Source organism: Talpa europaea, assembly GCF_964194135.1.
Source record: "Talpa europaea genome assembly, chromosome: 10".
NCBI classification, from domain to species: Eukaryota; Metazoa; Chordata; class Mammalia; order Eulipotyphla; family Talpidae; genus Talpa; species Talpa europaea.
The window spans coordinates 52,974,031-52,992,353 of NC_140077.1; the positions used below are offsets into that span (position 1 = coordinate 52,974,031).

At 37.9% G+C, this 18,323-nt stretch overlaps 1 protein-coding gene across 1 annotated transcript in view; it reads right to left on the reverse strand.

Moving 5' to 3' along the window:
- Positions 1-9,221: 9,221 nt before the first annotated feature.
- The window catches only part of BICC1 (BicC family RNA binding protein 1), a gene marked incomplete at its 5' end in the record, with an annotated part of 282,881 nt that continues 273,779 nt past the window's right edge, over positions 9,222-18,323 (reverse strand). The window contains 3 exons of the mRNA XM_084246139.1: positions 9,222-9,500; positions 14,366-14,465; positions 17,300-17,460. Coding sequence (XP_084102265.1) covers positions 9,370-9,500; positions 14,366-14,465; positions 17,300-17,460 — 392 coding nt within the window. The 3' untranslated portion in view covers positions 9,222-9,369. The remainder of the gene's footprint in view (positions 9,501-14,365; positions 14,466-17,299; positions 17,461-18,323) is intronic.

Below are 18,323 nucleotides of genomic sequence, written 5' to 3' on the forward strand. Positions count from 1 at the left end.
TTCTAATTGTTATGTCTTCTTGATGCAATGATCCCTTTGTTATATAATAACCTTTTCTGTCTCTATTTACCATTGTTTAATTCAACAAGAATTGCTATAACTGCTTTACTTCGGTCACCATTTGCTTGAATTATTGTCTATCCCTTTACCTTCAGTCTATGTGTAACTAAAAAGCTAAAGTGAGTGTCTTCTAAAGCATATTGTTAGACAGTGTTTTCTTTTTTCCCTCCATTAAGGTATTCTGATGTTTGATGCAGAATTTAATACATTTATGTTTAAAGTAATTATCGATAAATAAGGACTTCCCATTTTGTTAACTGCTTTCTGGTTATTTTGTAAATCCATTGTGTTCTGTTTCTTTGGTGGGGGAGTAGATATTTTTTATTTATTTTTAATGAGATAATGTTGGTATACAATATCCAGAGGTATAGGTTCATAACTCTTCAGATGTATGCTACCTACCACACCTCACCCACCATTGAGGCACCCATAGTCTTTACTATAAAGCAGGTAGCCCCTCCCCACTTTGCTCCTCACCCAGACCTTCCCTATCTTGTAGCTTCAATTTGATGGTTATTTTTCTAAAGTTTGTTTTGGTTTAGCTTTGTCAATTCATTTGTTTTGTTTTTTAATATTCCACATCTGATACTTGTCTTTCTCCTTATAATTTCACTGAAGCATAATCCCCTCCAGTTCCACCCACACATTTACAAGTGGCAAGACTTCATTTTTTTTTCAATTATTTTTGTGTAGTAAATATTCCATTGTGAACACATACCGCATCTACTTAATCCACTTATATGTCATTGGGCACTTGGGTTGTTTCCATAACTTCACTATTGCAAATAGTGTCGCAGTGAACATAGGCATGCATACATCCCTTGTAATTACCTAGGGATTCTTTGAGTAGATACCTAGGAATGGAATTACTGGATCATATGATATATCTATTTCTATTATTGAGAAAACTCCATACTCTTTTATAGGAGACTGGTTCAGTCTGAATTCCCATCAACAGTGTATTAGGGTTCCTTTCTCTCTACACCCTCATCAACACTTGTTTCTGGTCTTTTTGACATGGGCCATTTTCATAGATTAAGGTGGTATCTTATTGTGGCTTTGATTTGCGTTTGCCTGATAAGTGATGATGAGTATTTTTCCATGTGCTTCTCTGCCAATTATATCACTTTGGAAAAATGCCCCTTTAGCTCTTCTCCTAACTTTGGAGGATTCTTTTCCTCCATATCCTTGCCAACACTTGTTGTTTCTGGTCTTTTTGACTTGGGCCATTCTCACGAGTATGAGCTGGTATCTCATTGTGGTTTTGGTATGCATTTCTGGATGCTACGTGATAATGAGCATTTTTTCATGTGACTGTTGCCCAACTGTATTTCTCCTTTCAAGAAATGTTTATTTAGCTCTTTTGACCATTTTTGTTTGTTGTTAAGTTATATGAGTTTTTTTATATATATATATAGGATATTCTCATGGGGTGAGATAGTATCACTGTGGTTTTAATTTGCATTTCTCTTATAATAAGTGATGTGCATTTTTCATATGTCTATAGGCCAACTGAATGTTGTTCTTAGAGGTCCTTTGCCCATTTTATAATTGGGTCATTTGTTTCTTTGTTGTTGGATTTTATAAGTCCTTTGGAAATTAATACCTTATCAGATGTATGATATGCAAATATTCCCATTCCTTAGGTTGCCTTTTTGTTTTTGTGATGGCATCTTTTGAGGTACAAAAGCTTTTAAGTTTGATACAGTCACACTTCTTTGTCTTTACTTTTGTTTCCTTGCTACTGGGGTTGTATTCCCAAATACATCTTCGTGGTAAAGGTCCTGTAGTATACCCCCTATATTTTTTTAAGTACTTTATGGTTTCATTTGAAGTGGATTTTTGTATATGGTTTTCTTTTTCTTTTCTTTTTTTTTTTTTTGCATGTGGCTATCTATGTTTCCAACACCATTTATTGAAAGGCTATATTTTCTCCACTGTATGGCTATAACTCCTTTGTCAAAAATTATCTGCCTATATTTACATGGATCTATCTCTGAGCTTTCCATTCTGTCCCATTGGACTGCGTTTCTACTTTTGATCCAGCACCATACTGTTTTAATTACTGTTGTTATGTAATATTGCTTGAAGTCCGCAAGTGTGATAATGTAATCATCCATTTAAGATGATTATTAATACATGAAGATCTGCTACTTCCATTTTGCCTATTTTCTTGTTCTATTTCCTTTTTCAATATTTCGGTGAATTTTCTTGTCTTTGATGTAGATAGGAGAGCTCATTTCAACATTTCTTGTAGGGGAGGTATAGAGCTGACAAGATGTTCAGCTTCTGTTTGTCTGGGTATCCTATATTTCACCTCATATATGAAGGAGAGTCTTGTAGGAGATAGTATTCTTGGTTGGCAGTTTTTATCGTAAAGCATTTTGAATCTATCATTTCATTCTTTCCTTGCTTTGTAGGATTTTCTTAGAAGTCTCATATAAGCTTTTGAGTACTTTGATTGGTGACCTGCTTTTATTCTATAGCCATCTTCAGTATTCTTTGTTTTGAATTCTTAGTGGTTTTGCTAGTCCGTGTTTTGGTGTAGGTCTCATTATATTTAGATAACTAGGTGTTCTTTTAGCTTCATGGATTATATATTCAATTCAGCCCCAGGTTGGAAATTTTTCCTCTATTCTTTGAATAAGTTTTCTGTCCCCTATCCCTGCCCCTTCTGAGCTACTCTTTATTCTTACATTGCCTTTCCTAATGAAGTTAGATAGTCGTAGAAGTACTTCATTTGTTTTCCTCTGTATTTTTGTTGTTTCACCTGCGTCCTTTACACATTATTTATTTATTTGTTTGTTTGTTTGTTTGTTTTGTTTATACATGCACTGGGTACAGTCAGAAGCGCGGGAGGGCGAGAGAATTCACCGGAGCCAGAGCGGGGAGCAGAGCAGGCAGAGGGACCGAAATACACTGCTGAGGGGAGCAGCGGGCGGCAGGAGAGGTCTGCGCGCCATGTGGGACCCTCCTCCGATGGCCGGGGAGCAGCCGGGGATCGAACCTGCGCCGCAGAGACCGCGGGCAGCTTCGCAACCCAGCGCTCAACCGCTGCGCCACCGGGGAGGCCCTTTTACACATTATTTTTGAGGTCATTTAATTTATTCTCCATCTGGTTTATTCTGCTTCCATAGCTTTCTCCAGCATTTAGCTTACCTATTAATTGGCTTACATCCTAAATCTGTTTTCTTAAACTTTAAATTTCTATTTCCTGCTCATTAATTTTATTTCAAGTCATGTTTGGTTTTCTGAATTTTGTTGTATCTCATTGCTTAGTTTTCTGAAGTCTCTTGTGTCATTTTTACTGTGTATGTGTTTTCTTTCATGTCTTTGATTTTCTTTATTGTGTAATTTGAACTCATTATCTGATAAGACGACAAAATTTTCCATGTATTTGTGGCTATGTTCAGGAAAGTAGTTCTCTGTACATGATGTCATATTCCCTTGACATTTTAGGTCAAGTGGCCATGTATTTTTCCTGCTCATTTTCCTGATTTCTATTTTCCTATTTTTAAAAAAGTATGTGCAGCAGTAACATAGAGATTTAAACTTTTGCTTTCCAGCAGATGGCACTGTGGTTTTATATGATTTCAGCTTTTTCGCCTTTCATCATTTTTCTAGCACCAGAGAGCTTATCCTGTAGCCATTGAGTCTGGGTGTTGGGGAGGGACCTGGATGGGTTCAGCTGCTGCTGTGAATGCTTTTAGGGGCTGGGAGGGCTCGTGTGTGGTTCCTCTGATAGTCTTCCCAAAACACTGCAGTCTACACACTATGATTGTACTTCTTGAGATCAGTATTGGTCCTGACTGGTGAGGAGAATTCAATCCAATATGCTGTCTTTGGTTCTATTCACTGAGGACACTGCCTGCAGGGAGTACCCCCATTCCCTCACATGTATTTTTCCCTCAGTCAAGAGTGTGTGGGTGTGTAACTGGCTCAGAATAGCTGGGTAAGACAGCTGGCTTTGTTCCCTGCCAAGTGAGGCTGTAGTACGAGATTGCCAGTTGCCTGAATTCTCTGGCTAGGCTTAATGGATTGGGGGGGAGGGTACTCAGTGCTATACTTAGCAGTATGCAGTGCAGCAGGATGGAACTCAGGACCTGCACAACTCATTGTTGGGATCCATATTGGACAAGAATGTACACTGAATTCCCTGGTGAGGAATTCATTCCCTCTGCAGATAGGGAATGCCAAAGTTCTGTTCAAATATCACTATGAACAGGGCTTTTGGAGAGATTACATTCTTTCGTGTGATCTGGTGTCAGTTTCCCTAGTTGTGCAAGTTGAAGGCTGTATTAAGCAATGGGTGAGGTTAGATATTTTCCTGCCTGGGCTAGCAGGAAAGGCAGCTCTAACATCACTAAGGCTCTGTTTGTGGTCTTGACTCAAGTTGACCCATGCCCCAAGTTCTCTGGCTGAACAGGGCCATTTGCTTTGATATTGGAAGCAGTCAGCTCTGCCTGCTGGCTTCTGGGCTTGAGTGTGCTGGTTCATGCAGCAGTTTCCAGGTGTTTTCGCTCACCAGTGCTCCCTGCCATATGGGACAGAGGGCATGGTCCATACCAGTTGAAGCTATGATTCTACTCTTGGCCCACTCTAGGCAATCCCAACATTCCCCAAACTGGTTTCCTGGTTGGGAGCAGCCTCAAACCACGGTTTGCCACAGATAGGGCTAAGACTTAGATTTTCTGAGTGGTCATGGGCATTTCAGGCTCAGGACTGACATAATCACTCATTTGAGCATTCCCATTAGGTAGACCAGCACTGCATTGAGTTCCCTGGTCAGACTGCACCACCAAACTGGTTTATAGATGAATAAACCCACTCATTGGGGCTATATAATTGGGCTCCACAAACAGGAACTTGTTTTACGAAGATTCTAGTATGGATTGTTGGCAGCCCCACTCCTTCTCCTCCATAATCAGATTCTCAGCACTGAGACCCACAGATTTCCCTATGACCTTTGTGGGCAGAACCACAGCAGGGCTTCCATGAAGTGACTCACAGCGCTAGGTTTGCTGTTGGCCTCTGTTTCCTACTGGAGAAACCATAGAGTCAGGGTAAGCTGTTGGCACTGAGTTAGGCCTGGGGGTCGAGGAAAGAATTCAATGTTGAGATCAGAGTGAGGCAGAAAAGCAAGAGATTTATTGACAGACAGGAGGTCAGGAAAGCTCTCTGAGCAGAAAGGGGTCCTGGATAGGTTGCCACTGAGGGGGGAAGAAGCAGGTTTTTATATGGGTATAGTAAGCAAGGAGTAGGGGTTCGGCCATTGGGTGTCTATGTTGTTTCTTGCTGACTAGTTGGGGCTGATTGTGGGGTCACCGAGGTTACTGAAGCCCACTGAGTCCCAGGTCACCTGATGTGCTTTCCCATCCATTGTTTTAGCATTGTTATTGTGTCAGTGTTCTGAATTGTTACTGGGTTGTGGGCCACCCTGTCCCCAACCAATTGTTCCTCAGTTTGATAAATGGGCTTAGGATACCTGGGCTTGGGACCCCTCCCCTCTGACTCTAGATAACCACCTGTACCCATCTCCTATCTTCCTCATTCAGCATGCTGCTGCAAAGGTTTGGGGGAGCAGCAATGCAATCAGTGCGTAGCGATTCCTCTTACCTATGATCTCTGTGGTGCAGCGGGGATAGTGCAACCCCATTCCCATGTTCTCGGATTCTGTGATCTTTCCCAAGAATAGTTTTTTTTTGGTGAAGGGAACGCTAAGTCAGGAATGACCTATATCACTATTTGGTGACATCGGTTTCTACTATCCTCAGTGATCACAAACTCATGTTCCTTCAACATATTGCCTGACTTCTAATTATTGCAGTTATTTGAAGTCAAATCTAAGAATTGCTAGGTCACATAGTGTAAAGGCAAATTTGTATATCATAACCCTTTTTGACAACTCACTCCTTTAGAGAATGATTAAAACTGAAACCTAGAAAGAGAAGGGAGTGGATAAAAAGGGTATTTTACATCTGAAAAATACAGGTCTACCTCTATGATATGGATAATTTCAACACCTGTCAAAACTGAGGTTTCTAAACAACTCAAGAGTCCCCTTGGAGGTCTCTATTAAAGGGAAGACACTGTCCATCAATCCCTCCTTATCAACTCTACCCATCTCCATTTCCATTATGATTAGCAAGGGAAAGGGTTAGTTTCATTCACTGCTGTGACTTGAATGGGGCTGTGTTCTTTTTAAGCCTTTATTAGGTATTTATGTAACGAGTGATTGAATGGATAATGTTAGGTTCATAAGTAAGATTTCAGTCATAAATATTTTGTGCTTGAAACAATTTTGAAACTAATTCAAGCAAAGTTAGTACTGGGGGCATAATGTGTGGAGGGTTAGGGCTTCTCTGAAATTTCAGCAAATATTAGGATTAGTAATACAGTATCAATTCTGTTTGAGAAGGAGTTCAGAGAAAATTTCAAGGCAGAAGAGGATTCAATGTGACAACACAATGGTCGGTTTCTGAAATGGGAACCTGGGTCAAGAAGTCCAGCGTCACTTTTGTAAGGTGCTCCTTTGCTGATGGATAAGGTGGTCAGACCAGTCATCCACTTGAATCTATATATGAGAAAGCAAACAAGAATAAAACCCATTCCATAATCTTGCTATTTTTGTATATACTTATGGGTGGCCACAGAAACAATGACTGATTACTGGTCCTGAATTCACTATCTTAGTCCTCATTTTTAAGCAGGAGACTATCAATGCAAAACAACAAGACATAAGGTGCATATTCAATTCTACTGCAGAAATGTCTTTCAGTTCTGCTGAAAACAAAATGTTCTCTTGGAAAACAGAGGCACAGAGTTCATAAGTAAAGAGACACATTTCATTTGGCCAGGCAATGCAAAGGGGGTATATAAATTTATTTTTCATGTAGCAATTGATTAGTTTAGAAAAATTCCCATTTTCAATGTTTAATTCCATCTCTCATTTTTAAAAAAATCACTAAAAGGACAAAAACCACACAAAAATACAATCTGTATCTGTTCTATATTTACAGATAACCAGTCACTAATAAGGCACAGATTGATTAAAAACTAATATTTATTCAAATAATCCAAATATTTTGTGCATCATATAACACTGACAACACTGTACACTGTAGTGTCATATTCCTTTCATTGCATCAAGAGAAAGTGAAAAAGCAATTTCCAGTGTTTTTTTTTTTTTTTTTTAATTTTTAGCCACCCTACTTAATGTAGTTTAATAGGGACAGTCTTTCCTTTGGCATAATATCAAAGTACTGTTCACAAAACCTGTATCAACTTAATACTACAAATTCATTCCATCTTCCTCCTGCTGCAAATACATGGTAGAGAGCTAGTAAAAGAGCTCTGAATGATTATTTGGGAAGATCTTACTAAAGAAATGATAAAATTTAAAGCACTGAGTTGAACAGGATGCAAATCTGGAATTTTTACTCTCTGCTAAATATGTAGCATGATGTATTATACAGACACATAATGCAGGGAGCTACAAGTGATAGTCGGTGTACATGTAACATGTGTAACATGATTCCATTGTATTTGCAAGGGGGGAAATTTAGTCGTGCATCCTTAAACAGGTATAGCTTAGTTTTCTAATGGGTATCTCCTTGGTGCCGATATAATCGATCATTTTATGATAGGCTCATTACACCTTCAGTCTTTCTAAAGTAAAACTTTTTCATGTGCAAACTTTCTCAAAATTTGTTTTTACTTTAATGGTAAGGCTTCACCATGGAAAAAATATCAGGCAGGTATTTCTGATCCCACATCTGTACAAAAGAGCCCAATTGGTACTTAAGCCTTCTGCCGAGAGCACATGACAGTGGTTTATGTCCATGTAGAGAGTCTTGAATACTGAAACATAAATAAGTCATTACAGTACAGGTAATTCACAACATTTCCTATGGGAAATTTTTCTAACAAATTAATACACTTGGAATAATATTGCTTTGAAGAGAGGCACTTAAGTGATTTGCTTCATGGATTGAAAACCCCTTATAAAGCCACAATGAGATGTCTGAAAAGACCTAAGAAACAATGCTGCCTGATTTGTTGGACTTTCACAGTGTAAGATTGTAACAATGTCTAGCCACTTAGAAGAAAGGTTTGTCCCCCTCCTTCAGAACTCAGGTGTCTTTATAAACTGTCACCCTGACGACTTAAAGCCTTTCCAATTCTTAACTAACACAAGTCTACTCCAAGCAGACAGAATTTTAGGAAAGTCCTCTGACCATATGGAGCACAGCTAATGTGAACAGGGTAAGGACAGTAATCTATTTTTCCTCCTAACGGCAACAGTGCTGTCTTGTCAGATAATTATTTGTATTTCTTAAATAAAGTGACAATCTAGGACTCCAGTTATTGAATGCTGTCCATTCTCTACCATAAACCTCTAGTAGATATCAATTTAATCAGTTATGTACTGTATGCTTATAATATCTAAAAATAAAGGTTTGATATAAATAAATGTCCTTTAGTGGCAGTATACTAAAAATAGCCCTTTGCAAACTTCAGACCACCATTAAAATCATTTTAGCAATACAGGCAGCAGCTAAATATGATGACTGCAAAGGGTTAATATTGCAAAGTCCATTTGGTCTTTTTTGGTACCTGTTACAGCGAACGAGGGTCATTGCTAAATGTTTCTAGGATGCTGACAAATGAACAGAACTGATGTAGAACAAGTGGAATCATTTACATTTCCCGAAGTCACAGAATATTCTGCACAAAAATAGTCCAGTACCATTTGAAATAAAAATTTAACACAGTCAGAAAAAAAAGTGACTAAATCTGATTTTTACCAATATATCAGGTGACATGAAAATGAAAGAATTTCCACAGGACAAGAAATTAGAAAGTGTAAAGTGCTGAAAGACCTCAATAATTACCTTAAAGCAGTACCAGAAAGTTCCACTTTGATTATTCTTTTAAAATCCCCAAATACCAAAACAAGCAAACAAAATAACTTCTATGTTTTCTAGCATCCCAGAAGTCAATTCATCCTTCATTTTAAGTAAAAAATCAGTGCATATGTTATATAGGTAAATAAAAACAGGAAATAAAGCCCTATCTTCATATTGAAAATTCTGTCCACTTGCCATTTTAAAAAAGTAATCCACATGTGGCGTGCTGTATGATGACATAAAACACCTCTCTTTTCTTCCTTTTTGGCACAAAGTTCAGGTGTGAATAAGATGCTTTGGTCCTGATAGCAGATACCCAGCATGCTGAGGGCGGTGCACAGAAAAGGCTGTCACAGAACTTCTGTGTCCAACTTGACAGTCGGTGGGCCTGGAGGTCCTGCTACCAGCGGCCACTGACACTAGCGATGTCTGAGTGATACTGACGCGGCAGCCTCCCGCTCGCTCCACCTTCCAGGAAAGAGGTGCGTGCATTTGGTGATTCAAAAAGCTTTCTTCGGTTTTTATTTAGTTCTAGAGAGAGAAAGAGATGACTGTTACTTAATGGAGAAGTTCTATAATCTACAGGACATGGCAGTAGAGCTCAGAAAACAAGGAAGCCTGGGGATAGGGTGAATTAAATCTGGTAGCAACAGAAAAAAACCTTTAGTTGAAAGAGTCAGGACATTTGTGAAATACTAGAAAGTGTGGTATTAAATGTAACCTGTTGACAGCTGAGGAACCAAGGACAAAAAAAAAGTTTTATTGCAGTTTAACATAGCCTCCAGATAGTGTATATTCTCAGACTCCTCTAACATCCAAATCTACAAAGGACACAGGTTTGACCTCTCCCAAATGTCATTTCAGAGGCAAGAGGGATCATCAAGGCTGGTGAACGGCATCTGAGAGAATATATTACCAATGACACACACAAATTACAGCTATTAGACTCATTCAGGACAAACACAGTAGACGATACTACCCCTAATTACGAAGTCAGACATGAAGACACCACATCTAAACCCGCGCGCACTGCAGGGGCATAGTGTGGTGCTAAGGCACAGTCCTGTGGCTGCTGCCACTCATGGCATCTGTATCCCTGGAGTCTGAAGCGGTCATAAGAAGCTTATCAGTTGGAGGTACCTTTGAATAAAAAATCAACTTTGTGAAAATAGCAACAGTTCAGAAAATAAGTACAAATGGAAGCAATCCTTGAGTCCAGATTTTCAAAGAAAAAAAAATATTTTTAAATCAGATAAAATACCATTTACTTTGTCTCTTATTAAAAAGTATTAAACAGAAAGGTAACAAATTAATTGAAGCAGCCTACATGCAACAACACCCACCCCTGTCCCCCGCCTTCACACACACATTTCGAATCAACTCATAATGAACAGAATTGGCAATTTCTAAAAATCAGGATTTCTGGTTTGTAAAGCAAATATTTTCAAACTGTCTTTTTGGTGATGGGGTGTTGCTGCAATGATTTAGCACCTTACATCTGCATACTATTCAACTCTTTCAACTATCTACACAAACTACTCTTTTGAAATGAGTTTACACTGCAAGCTCTGGCCTGCTACGGAAATGCTGAGGCAGAGAACACACACAGGTCACAGGTAGGCTCAACGGACATGTGGCCAGATGTGCTCCAGTCTCCTGAGTTTCAAAATATGGACAAACAGCCTTAACATTTCACCCCCCGATGTCCAAAATTTAAATGCCTGCTCTAAATTGGTAACACAAGAGTAGAGACAACACTCCTTTGTTCACATTTAGGTCTCAGGGAAGGAGAAAATAAGTGATTTATTAGAGCCATTTATATATACATAACAAGCACTTTACATTTGCTTTGTCCTACTGAAGTCTTCTTTAGGGATAGATGCTATTATTTTATCATTCCCCATTTTATAGATAAGAAAACTGCACTTTAAAAACAGGCAAAATAAACTTCTCCACAAGGCTGTTAAGTGACAGACCTGAAATTCAACCTGCCTGATGCAAAAGTTTGACTCTGGGCGCCAGTGCTCCATCAGGTACATTGAGAGGATGAACTGAGGTATCAGGCAACAAATTTGAGAAACTGGTAGTTTCGGGGGTGCCAGGTAACAGAGCTTTACTTTGAACTTCAATATAGCCAATTTATTTTTTAAATAGAAAAACACAGCTGAAAAAAGTTCAAGGAAGATACCTTTGCAAGCAAGACATGCAGGCATATTTTGTTTAAAGTTCCTGTAGAAACAATACCAATGACATTCCTATTAAAGGCGCAACACATGCATATTGTGTTTAAGGGCAAACTTTAAGAATAAATGAATTCCTTTAAGTTAGAACACTTTCTTTGGCCTTCGCTTTCTCTAAGGGAAATAACTCACAAATTAGGACAATCCCATACTATAGAGAAGGAAAAGGAGTGAATGAGATCAAACACCATTCCCCCTAGTATACATAACATGTACAGCTGCACACATGAAAACAACTGGGCCACGGAAGACAAAAAAAATTAGTAGGCTCTGAAAACTTAATTCTGAAAAATCACATCAACTAGATTGAGGGATTTCAGCCATCCCTAAAGACACAATTTCTGAGTGTGTATTTCCAAATGCCAGGCACAGAGATAAATCTAGAGAGATTATGAAGGATCAACCCCTATCAAAGACAATTTAGTTATTTGTTGTTTTTTTCCATTAAGCAAACTCCCTCTTCTGATTTTTTTTTTCTCAGTAAGCCTAAGGAATAGTTTGGGAAAATACCAACCTTTTTCTTTGAAATTCCAAGGTCACACAATCCTGGCAGCTCTCAGGATCTTGTTGCGGATCTGAACAGAGTCACAAACTAAAAGAATAGGTCGGGAAATGTTAGATCTACCTGAGGCCGTGTGGGGTAAGTCTGTCAACAGGATACTAAACTTCCTTTTGTCCCTGTAAATTTAAGCACTAACTAATATACCCTGAAAAAAAATTTTAAATTTTCAAAAACACATGGATTTGGGAAAAAAATTTCTCTGATCCTTCTCTACCAGAGACAAAGCTCACCTATAACATTAAAATGTCTTCTGGCCCAAGATTAAAAATAAAACTTCATACTGAAAGAACAACTCGATTACAGGTTAAAAATCTACAAAATTTTGAACAAACTGTATCTAACCAAACTATATATTCACAAGAAAAATATGAACAGCTATTTTGCATCTATCTCAAATGGGTTGTTCTAAGATTATAGATTATAAATGCATGTCTTTGTTATCAGGTGAGTTGAACTGGAAAAAGAAGCTTTTTGATGAAGGGTTTCGCAATAAAAACTCATTACTTGCAGAGAAAATTATTCACTGAGTTCAAACAAATGCACTCAACAAAGTAAGGCAAAATCATCCTTAAAATAATCAAATACTTCACACTGTGTAGAGCATTCAGAAGGCATCTTATTCCAGTCTCTAATTCCCTTTAAAAGCAAGAGGACCTGTGAACCCCACTGAGAGGCAGTCTATAGAGCAGGATGTAACCTCAAAGAACCACACTAAAGATGATTGCAGAAACTTTTTTTTTTAAAAAAAGGATTCAAACCCCCATCTCCCTAAAGTACACCACAATATATTCCAAATAAAGGTACTAATGATCCATCTGGAACCTATAAAAGTATTTAGAACTATCTGATTGCTGCTACAGGCTTTCTAGACTTTAGAATTGGGTGGGTACACAAAGGAAGACGTTAAATTTCTATACTGTCACTGACATCCAGGAATTTCCAGTGAAAGATTATAGTTTTCCAGAATACACACTCTGCTCTGGTAGAAAAAAATGCTGCATAGTTAACAGTATAGGCATGATTATATTAATCAAATTTCTAGTATATCAATTTCCAATTAGCAAAACAATATAAAATTTATTTAGGTTGAAAAACCTGCTCTATTGCCATAGATAAGGAAGTAAAAGGGCATGTCCTACTCATTGTATGTATTGTTAAAATTGCGGGTTGTCTATTTTCGTCACGCCTGATGAGATAGATACCACATGGAAGAATAAATCTTACAAATGGAAAGTGACCTTACAAGATCATCTGTTCCAATTCACCTTCTTGGTTAAGAAACCAAAACCAAAAGGTTTGGAAACTCACCCAAGGACTCATAACTTGCCGGAGGTAAAGCCCAGATTTCTTTATTTGAATACCATGTTCTTTCCACTATACCAAGCCGAGCTTATGAGCAAACAAGAAAAAACATGTGCCCTGTGGAGCTCCATTAATGCAGCCGCGTGGGTACACACATAGAGGGAAAACTTCTCAGCCTGATGTGAGCAGAACTCTACCATAGAAAAGGCACAGAAAATCCTAGCAGACTGCTCAAGGCTGAATTTCCACCCTATTTTAAAGCTAATCTGCTTCAGATATTAGGTCTATATATAAGATTGCCTGTGGAGAGGTGGTGGGAGATGCAATCTGCTAAAACAAAATGGAAAACTACTGAGGTTTTTAATCTTATTTGCTGATCTGATTAGTGAGTACTGTTTGGAAATGACTTTTACCAGTTGGATGCCACTGCTGGCCTCATAAAAACATAGCCTGCAAATTCAATGTTTTGGAAAAGCAAAGTCATTTTCTTACCACACCTGATGTTTGGCTTCTGCCCTGGCTGTCTCTCTTATTGAGAGACTGGCGTACATATAAACTTAACATTCAGATAGGCTTTAAAAAGTAACCTCATTTTTTCCCTCCAAATTTCTTCATATTTCTCTAACCACCTTTTTGAGGTGAACTGTTATGAATTTGCCAACTCCTGATACATTATCTGGCTTAATTCCTTTCAAACTGAAGGTAAATATGTATAAGAGCATTTTCTAATACACAGGATATGCAACAGATGCAATCTGGGAAAAAGAAAATATTATTTTCCTTTATTCTCTAACTACCTCAGGATACTACACCCTTCTGTGACTCAAATTCTATTAAAATTTTAGAAAAATTAAAAAACATTATGATAAATAATACTTCCAGGCTCCAACTATACCGAGGAGCATCCTTTTTCTCTCTGGTGCAAAGATCTCAATTGGTGTACAAGGACACATACATTTGCAACATGACAGCCAACCCAAAATAATTATTCATTAACCCCAAAATTATTGCTTTAACACATAACCAAGAGGAGATTTCAGTTGCTCTCCTTTTCTCATATTCTGCGAGGGGCAATTTTGGTTAGATCTTTCTGTAGAGATCTGTTTTAAGGCACAACATTGTCCTGATAGAGTAGGTGCAGTCTCAGCATTTGTCAGTTACCAGAATATTCTCAATCCCCAAGCCACCGGATTAGTAAGCGAGGGGTTGATGGTAGAACAAGTTCCACTGGCTGAGAACACTAACAGAGGTTATTCAGATTTTAAAATATAAGTATGAGCATTTATATTCACCTGAGATTGCAAGCAGCATTTTCCTCCTGGCACCAAAAGTCGTAATTCCTAGCTCCTTCAGATCCTGGTCTGTGAGAGTGAGGAATGTCTGAAGATCAATCTGTGGGTGAAAAAGTAATGTAAAACCAACAAACTAGGTACTTATTTTCACACCTATTTATTAAATATGCCCTGCCTGCTTGCAAAAAGAAAGGTGCTGTCACAAAACGAAAACAAGAGGAAAAGAATTAAGATGGCAAACTGAAAGCAATGATTCTAAGCCAATAACTTACTACAGTTGAGATAAGCCTGAGTGTCCTGGTAGCCAGGGGCAAAAAGGGAAACATGGATTGGACAGTTTGTGTGAACTGTTCAAGCAATCTCTCTCCAGGAGAGTATATAGCTTTGGATTCTGAATAGGTTATGTGTGTATCTCTATTAAAAGAAAATGAATACCAATACTTCCATCTCACAATGTGCAGTACATAAGAATGATTAAAGAATTCCCAGATCATACGCAGTTAGTTCAGCCATGCTCTCTCTGCAAGTGGCACATGAGAACTATTCCCAACTATAATTGCACTCTTTGGTATCAGTAACGAAGTGGAGGGAAGCAGCCTCAGGATCCACCCTTCCTTTGAATATAAGGTGGAGGAACGTAAAGCAAATGGGGCTCTGAAGCCAGTAGACTCATGTTCAGAATCTGACTTTGCCATTATTAGTTTTGAGTACTTAAGGTGAGTAGGGCATTAAAATAATTGTAGATATAAAGAAAGCAATAGGATCACCAAGAGTTAAGATCACCACTATGGCTAGTAATTCTGTATACATACATACTAACTGTGAATGTTGCTATATACACCTTTAACCTGCTTATATATTATTTAAATCTCACAAGGTTCCTTAGTAGGGAATTCCTCAAGTTACACCAGAATATTAGAAAATAGCCTGAATAATGGAAGCTCTACCAGTTTTCAACACACCTGAAAACAGTGAAATATACTTATTGTATAGTATATATACTTGTCATTATATAGAATACAACTGGAAATGTTCTAGATTTTTAAGTATGTCCAGGTTACTCAACCTTTTTTTATCATACTTATCATTTGTTATAGATCTAGAGGTATGCTTTTAGAAATTCTATTTAAAAAATTCCCAAACTTTTCTTAAATGGGCAGATTAAATATTTTAAGGTTTTCAAGTCATATTATCCGTTGCAACTACTCAACTGACTCAAGTTGAAACTAACCACAGACAATATGAAAACTAATGTGTGGCTCTGTTCCAGTGAAACTTGATTTATAAAATCAGACAGCAGGTCAGTTTGCTGATCCCTGTTCCAGTTAGCATTAGGTAAAGCTTATATGGTTTTATGTTATCATGTCTTCTCCCTTTTTGAAGTGGATAACTATAATGAATTTAATTCTAAGCTTCTTCAAATAAGATATTATAGATTTTTAGAAAACACTATCATTGGATAACCTATAATCTCTTACTTTGAAACTTTCTTTGTCTAGCTTCTTAATCAGCTGCTCTCATCTAGCCAGCAGATTAAATAAATTCTTCAATACAACGATGATGAAAGCATTATTCAGCTTAGGAAATGTTGGGTCCAAAAAATCAATACCCCCAATACCAATATACACAACAAATCTTTCTGTGTATAAAAAACAAGTTGAGCAATTAAACTTGTGATACAAAGTACCTAATAAAGAGCTTAATTTGAGGCAGGTCACTGTTGATCATAGTGTAGTATATACAGATAGCAAAATGTAAAACTGTATACCTGAAACTTTAAGAGTTTGCTTTTTTTAACCTATGAGTATAAAATTAGTTCCCAGAAAAGGTGGATGGATGGGCACTAGACTTTTGTAGAGATCATAATATAGTATATACACATGTCAAACTACAATGCTGTACAACTGAAACCTATGTTATAAATCAATGTTCAATAAAATTTTTCAAAAATCATCTTGTCGCACAAATATCCTGAATTTAATTGACATATACTTGGGGATTCCTGCCTTAGTAGGTGTTCTCTAAGATGAGATAAAGATAACTAGCATTGAACTTGGACCGTGTCCAAGTTGCTGGCTAGATGAGAGCAGCTGATTAAGAAACTAGATAAAACATATAGAAAGACAAAAATGCCCAAGGTGGTTTGGTTAATGACCACATTCATGGTGGTTCTCTTTCCAGGCAAGCCTAGGTGGTCACAGGCTAGCCCATCTGGGGTTGTGTAGTTATACTCCGGTGATCTCAGACCACCTCTCTGTCATTAAGTGTTGTCTCACTTTGTGGCTTTGGCTTAGCTATACCTGGTAATGTGACAGCACTTGGAAGAGAATCATGCTCAGGGGCTCTCCTCTTTGTGTCAGTGCATAATGGCTTTAACTGAATAGTTTGACTAAAATCCATGGTAGGATAGTTCATAAGGGATGTGCCTGACTCAGTTCAGGCACAACCTAGATAGTGAATAAGTTAGCATGTAAAATAAGTGTTGTATTCTGTGAGCAAAGACTTCAGCAACATGACTATCATGGAGGTCAAAAAGAACCATAGTTTGTTCTTTTATATGATATTTAAGTGTCACAAATAAAGGTAACAGATTAAAGAGTGAAATATTATTAAAATCAGTCTTGTTGCTGATCTTGGGGAGTTGTGAATCCAAAGTTCCAAGGAATCAATACACTAATTAGATGTTTTAGCTAAAACTGATGAAGGGTTTTTATCTTTTGTGAAAACTTGTTTTTTCTAGTTCTGCTATCCCGTGTTCATGAGTTACACTAAGAAATAAGATGACATTTTTCTTAGCAGAAAAATAAGCTATGAGACTTGAATAAATGCTCAGTGAAAGCACAGCCATAGGTCAATGAGTGATTTCCTCCTAGAAGTTGTCAGAGACACAACCACACCAAAGATGCCTAGGAAAATACACAAATTATGACTGACCTCTTGTTGCTGGAAGACATCTGTATATTTGCCCAGGCCCAGTTTGCTGAAGAGCTCAGGGAGGTCAGAGCCTTTGAAAGAGCTATTCAGGTTACAGCCGTTGCTCCCTGTCAGCGAGGAAATGCAGTCCATGTAATTGCTACTGCTGAGATAGTGTTCCGCTGAAAGGCAAAGGAGAGACAGGCTTGAAGTATAAATGCCCAGAGAGAACATGGTTTAATTAAAAGTTTTAATCACTCAAATATTTCAGATTTCATTGTTAGGCTGAATAGAGCAGTAGCTGCAGAAATACAGCAATCCTTTACTGAAACATTGGCTTTTCATTAAGGAAATGCTGGTTATTGCTTTCTGGGAAGCTCTTGCCATTTAAAAGGTTACTCTTGGGAGGCAGCAATTCAGCAATCATGCCTCTGCAGTTAATAATCATTAATCATATTCTCCATGAGCATTCAGAAACATTTGCTCTTTATAATTGATTTGATGTGAATTAAATGGGGGAATTGGAAGGCGAATTCCTGAGACAATAAAGGTATGGAAAGTTACTGTAAGTCCAGACTCCTTTTGGATGGTAAGATGGTTCTCTGCATCCACACTTGTGCTTTCCTGCAGTCAAAGGAATTCTATGATATTTCAACATATAAATCTAATTCCCTACAAAAATATGAATTGGCAGCACGTTCACAAAATGGAGTGTTCAAAAATTAAGAGCAACATATGAAGTAATAATAATGATATTGGAGTTCCTGGATTTCAGCTAAGATAGAAATAAATGTGTCTCTTGAGAAAAATTCTGAGACAGCACTGCCAAACTTTGCTTTGGCTCTGTGTCTGATTTGGTGTTCAAGTTTCTCCACATTGTCTGTGGTTCTCAGCCCCAAAGTCATGCACAGCTGGGTGAGGAACCAGTGAGCCATGCCAAGTACTTGACCAAATATTCAAATATGCTTCGACAGAGGCTTTGGAGAGCCTAGCACAGCCATGCAGCCAAAATATGGCTCTTGTCTTTTTGGGAATCCTGCCTTCC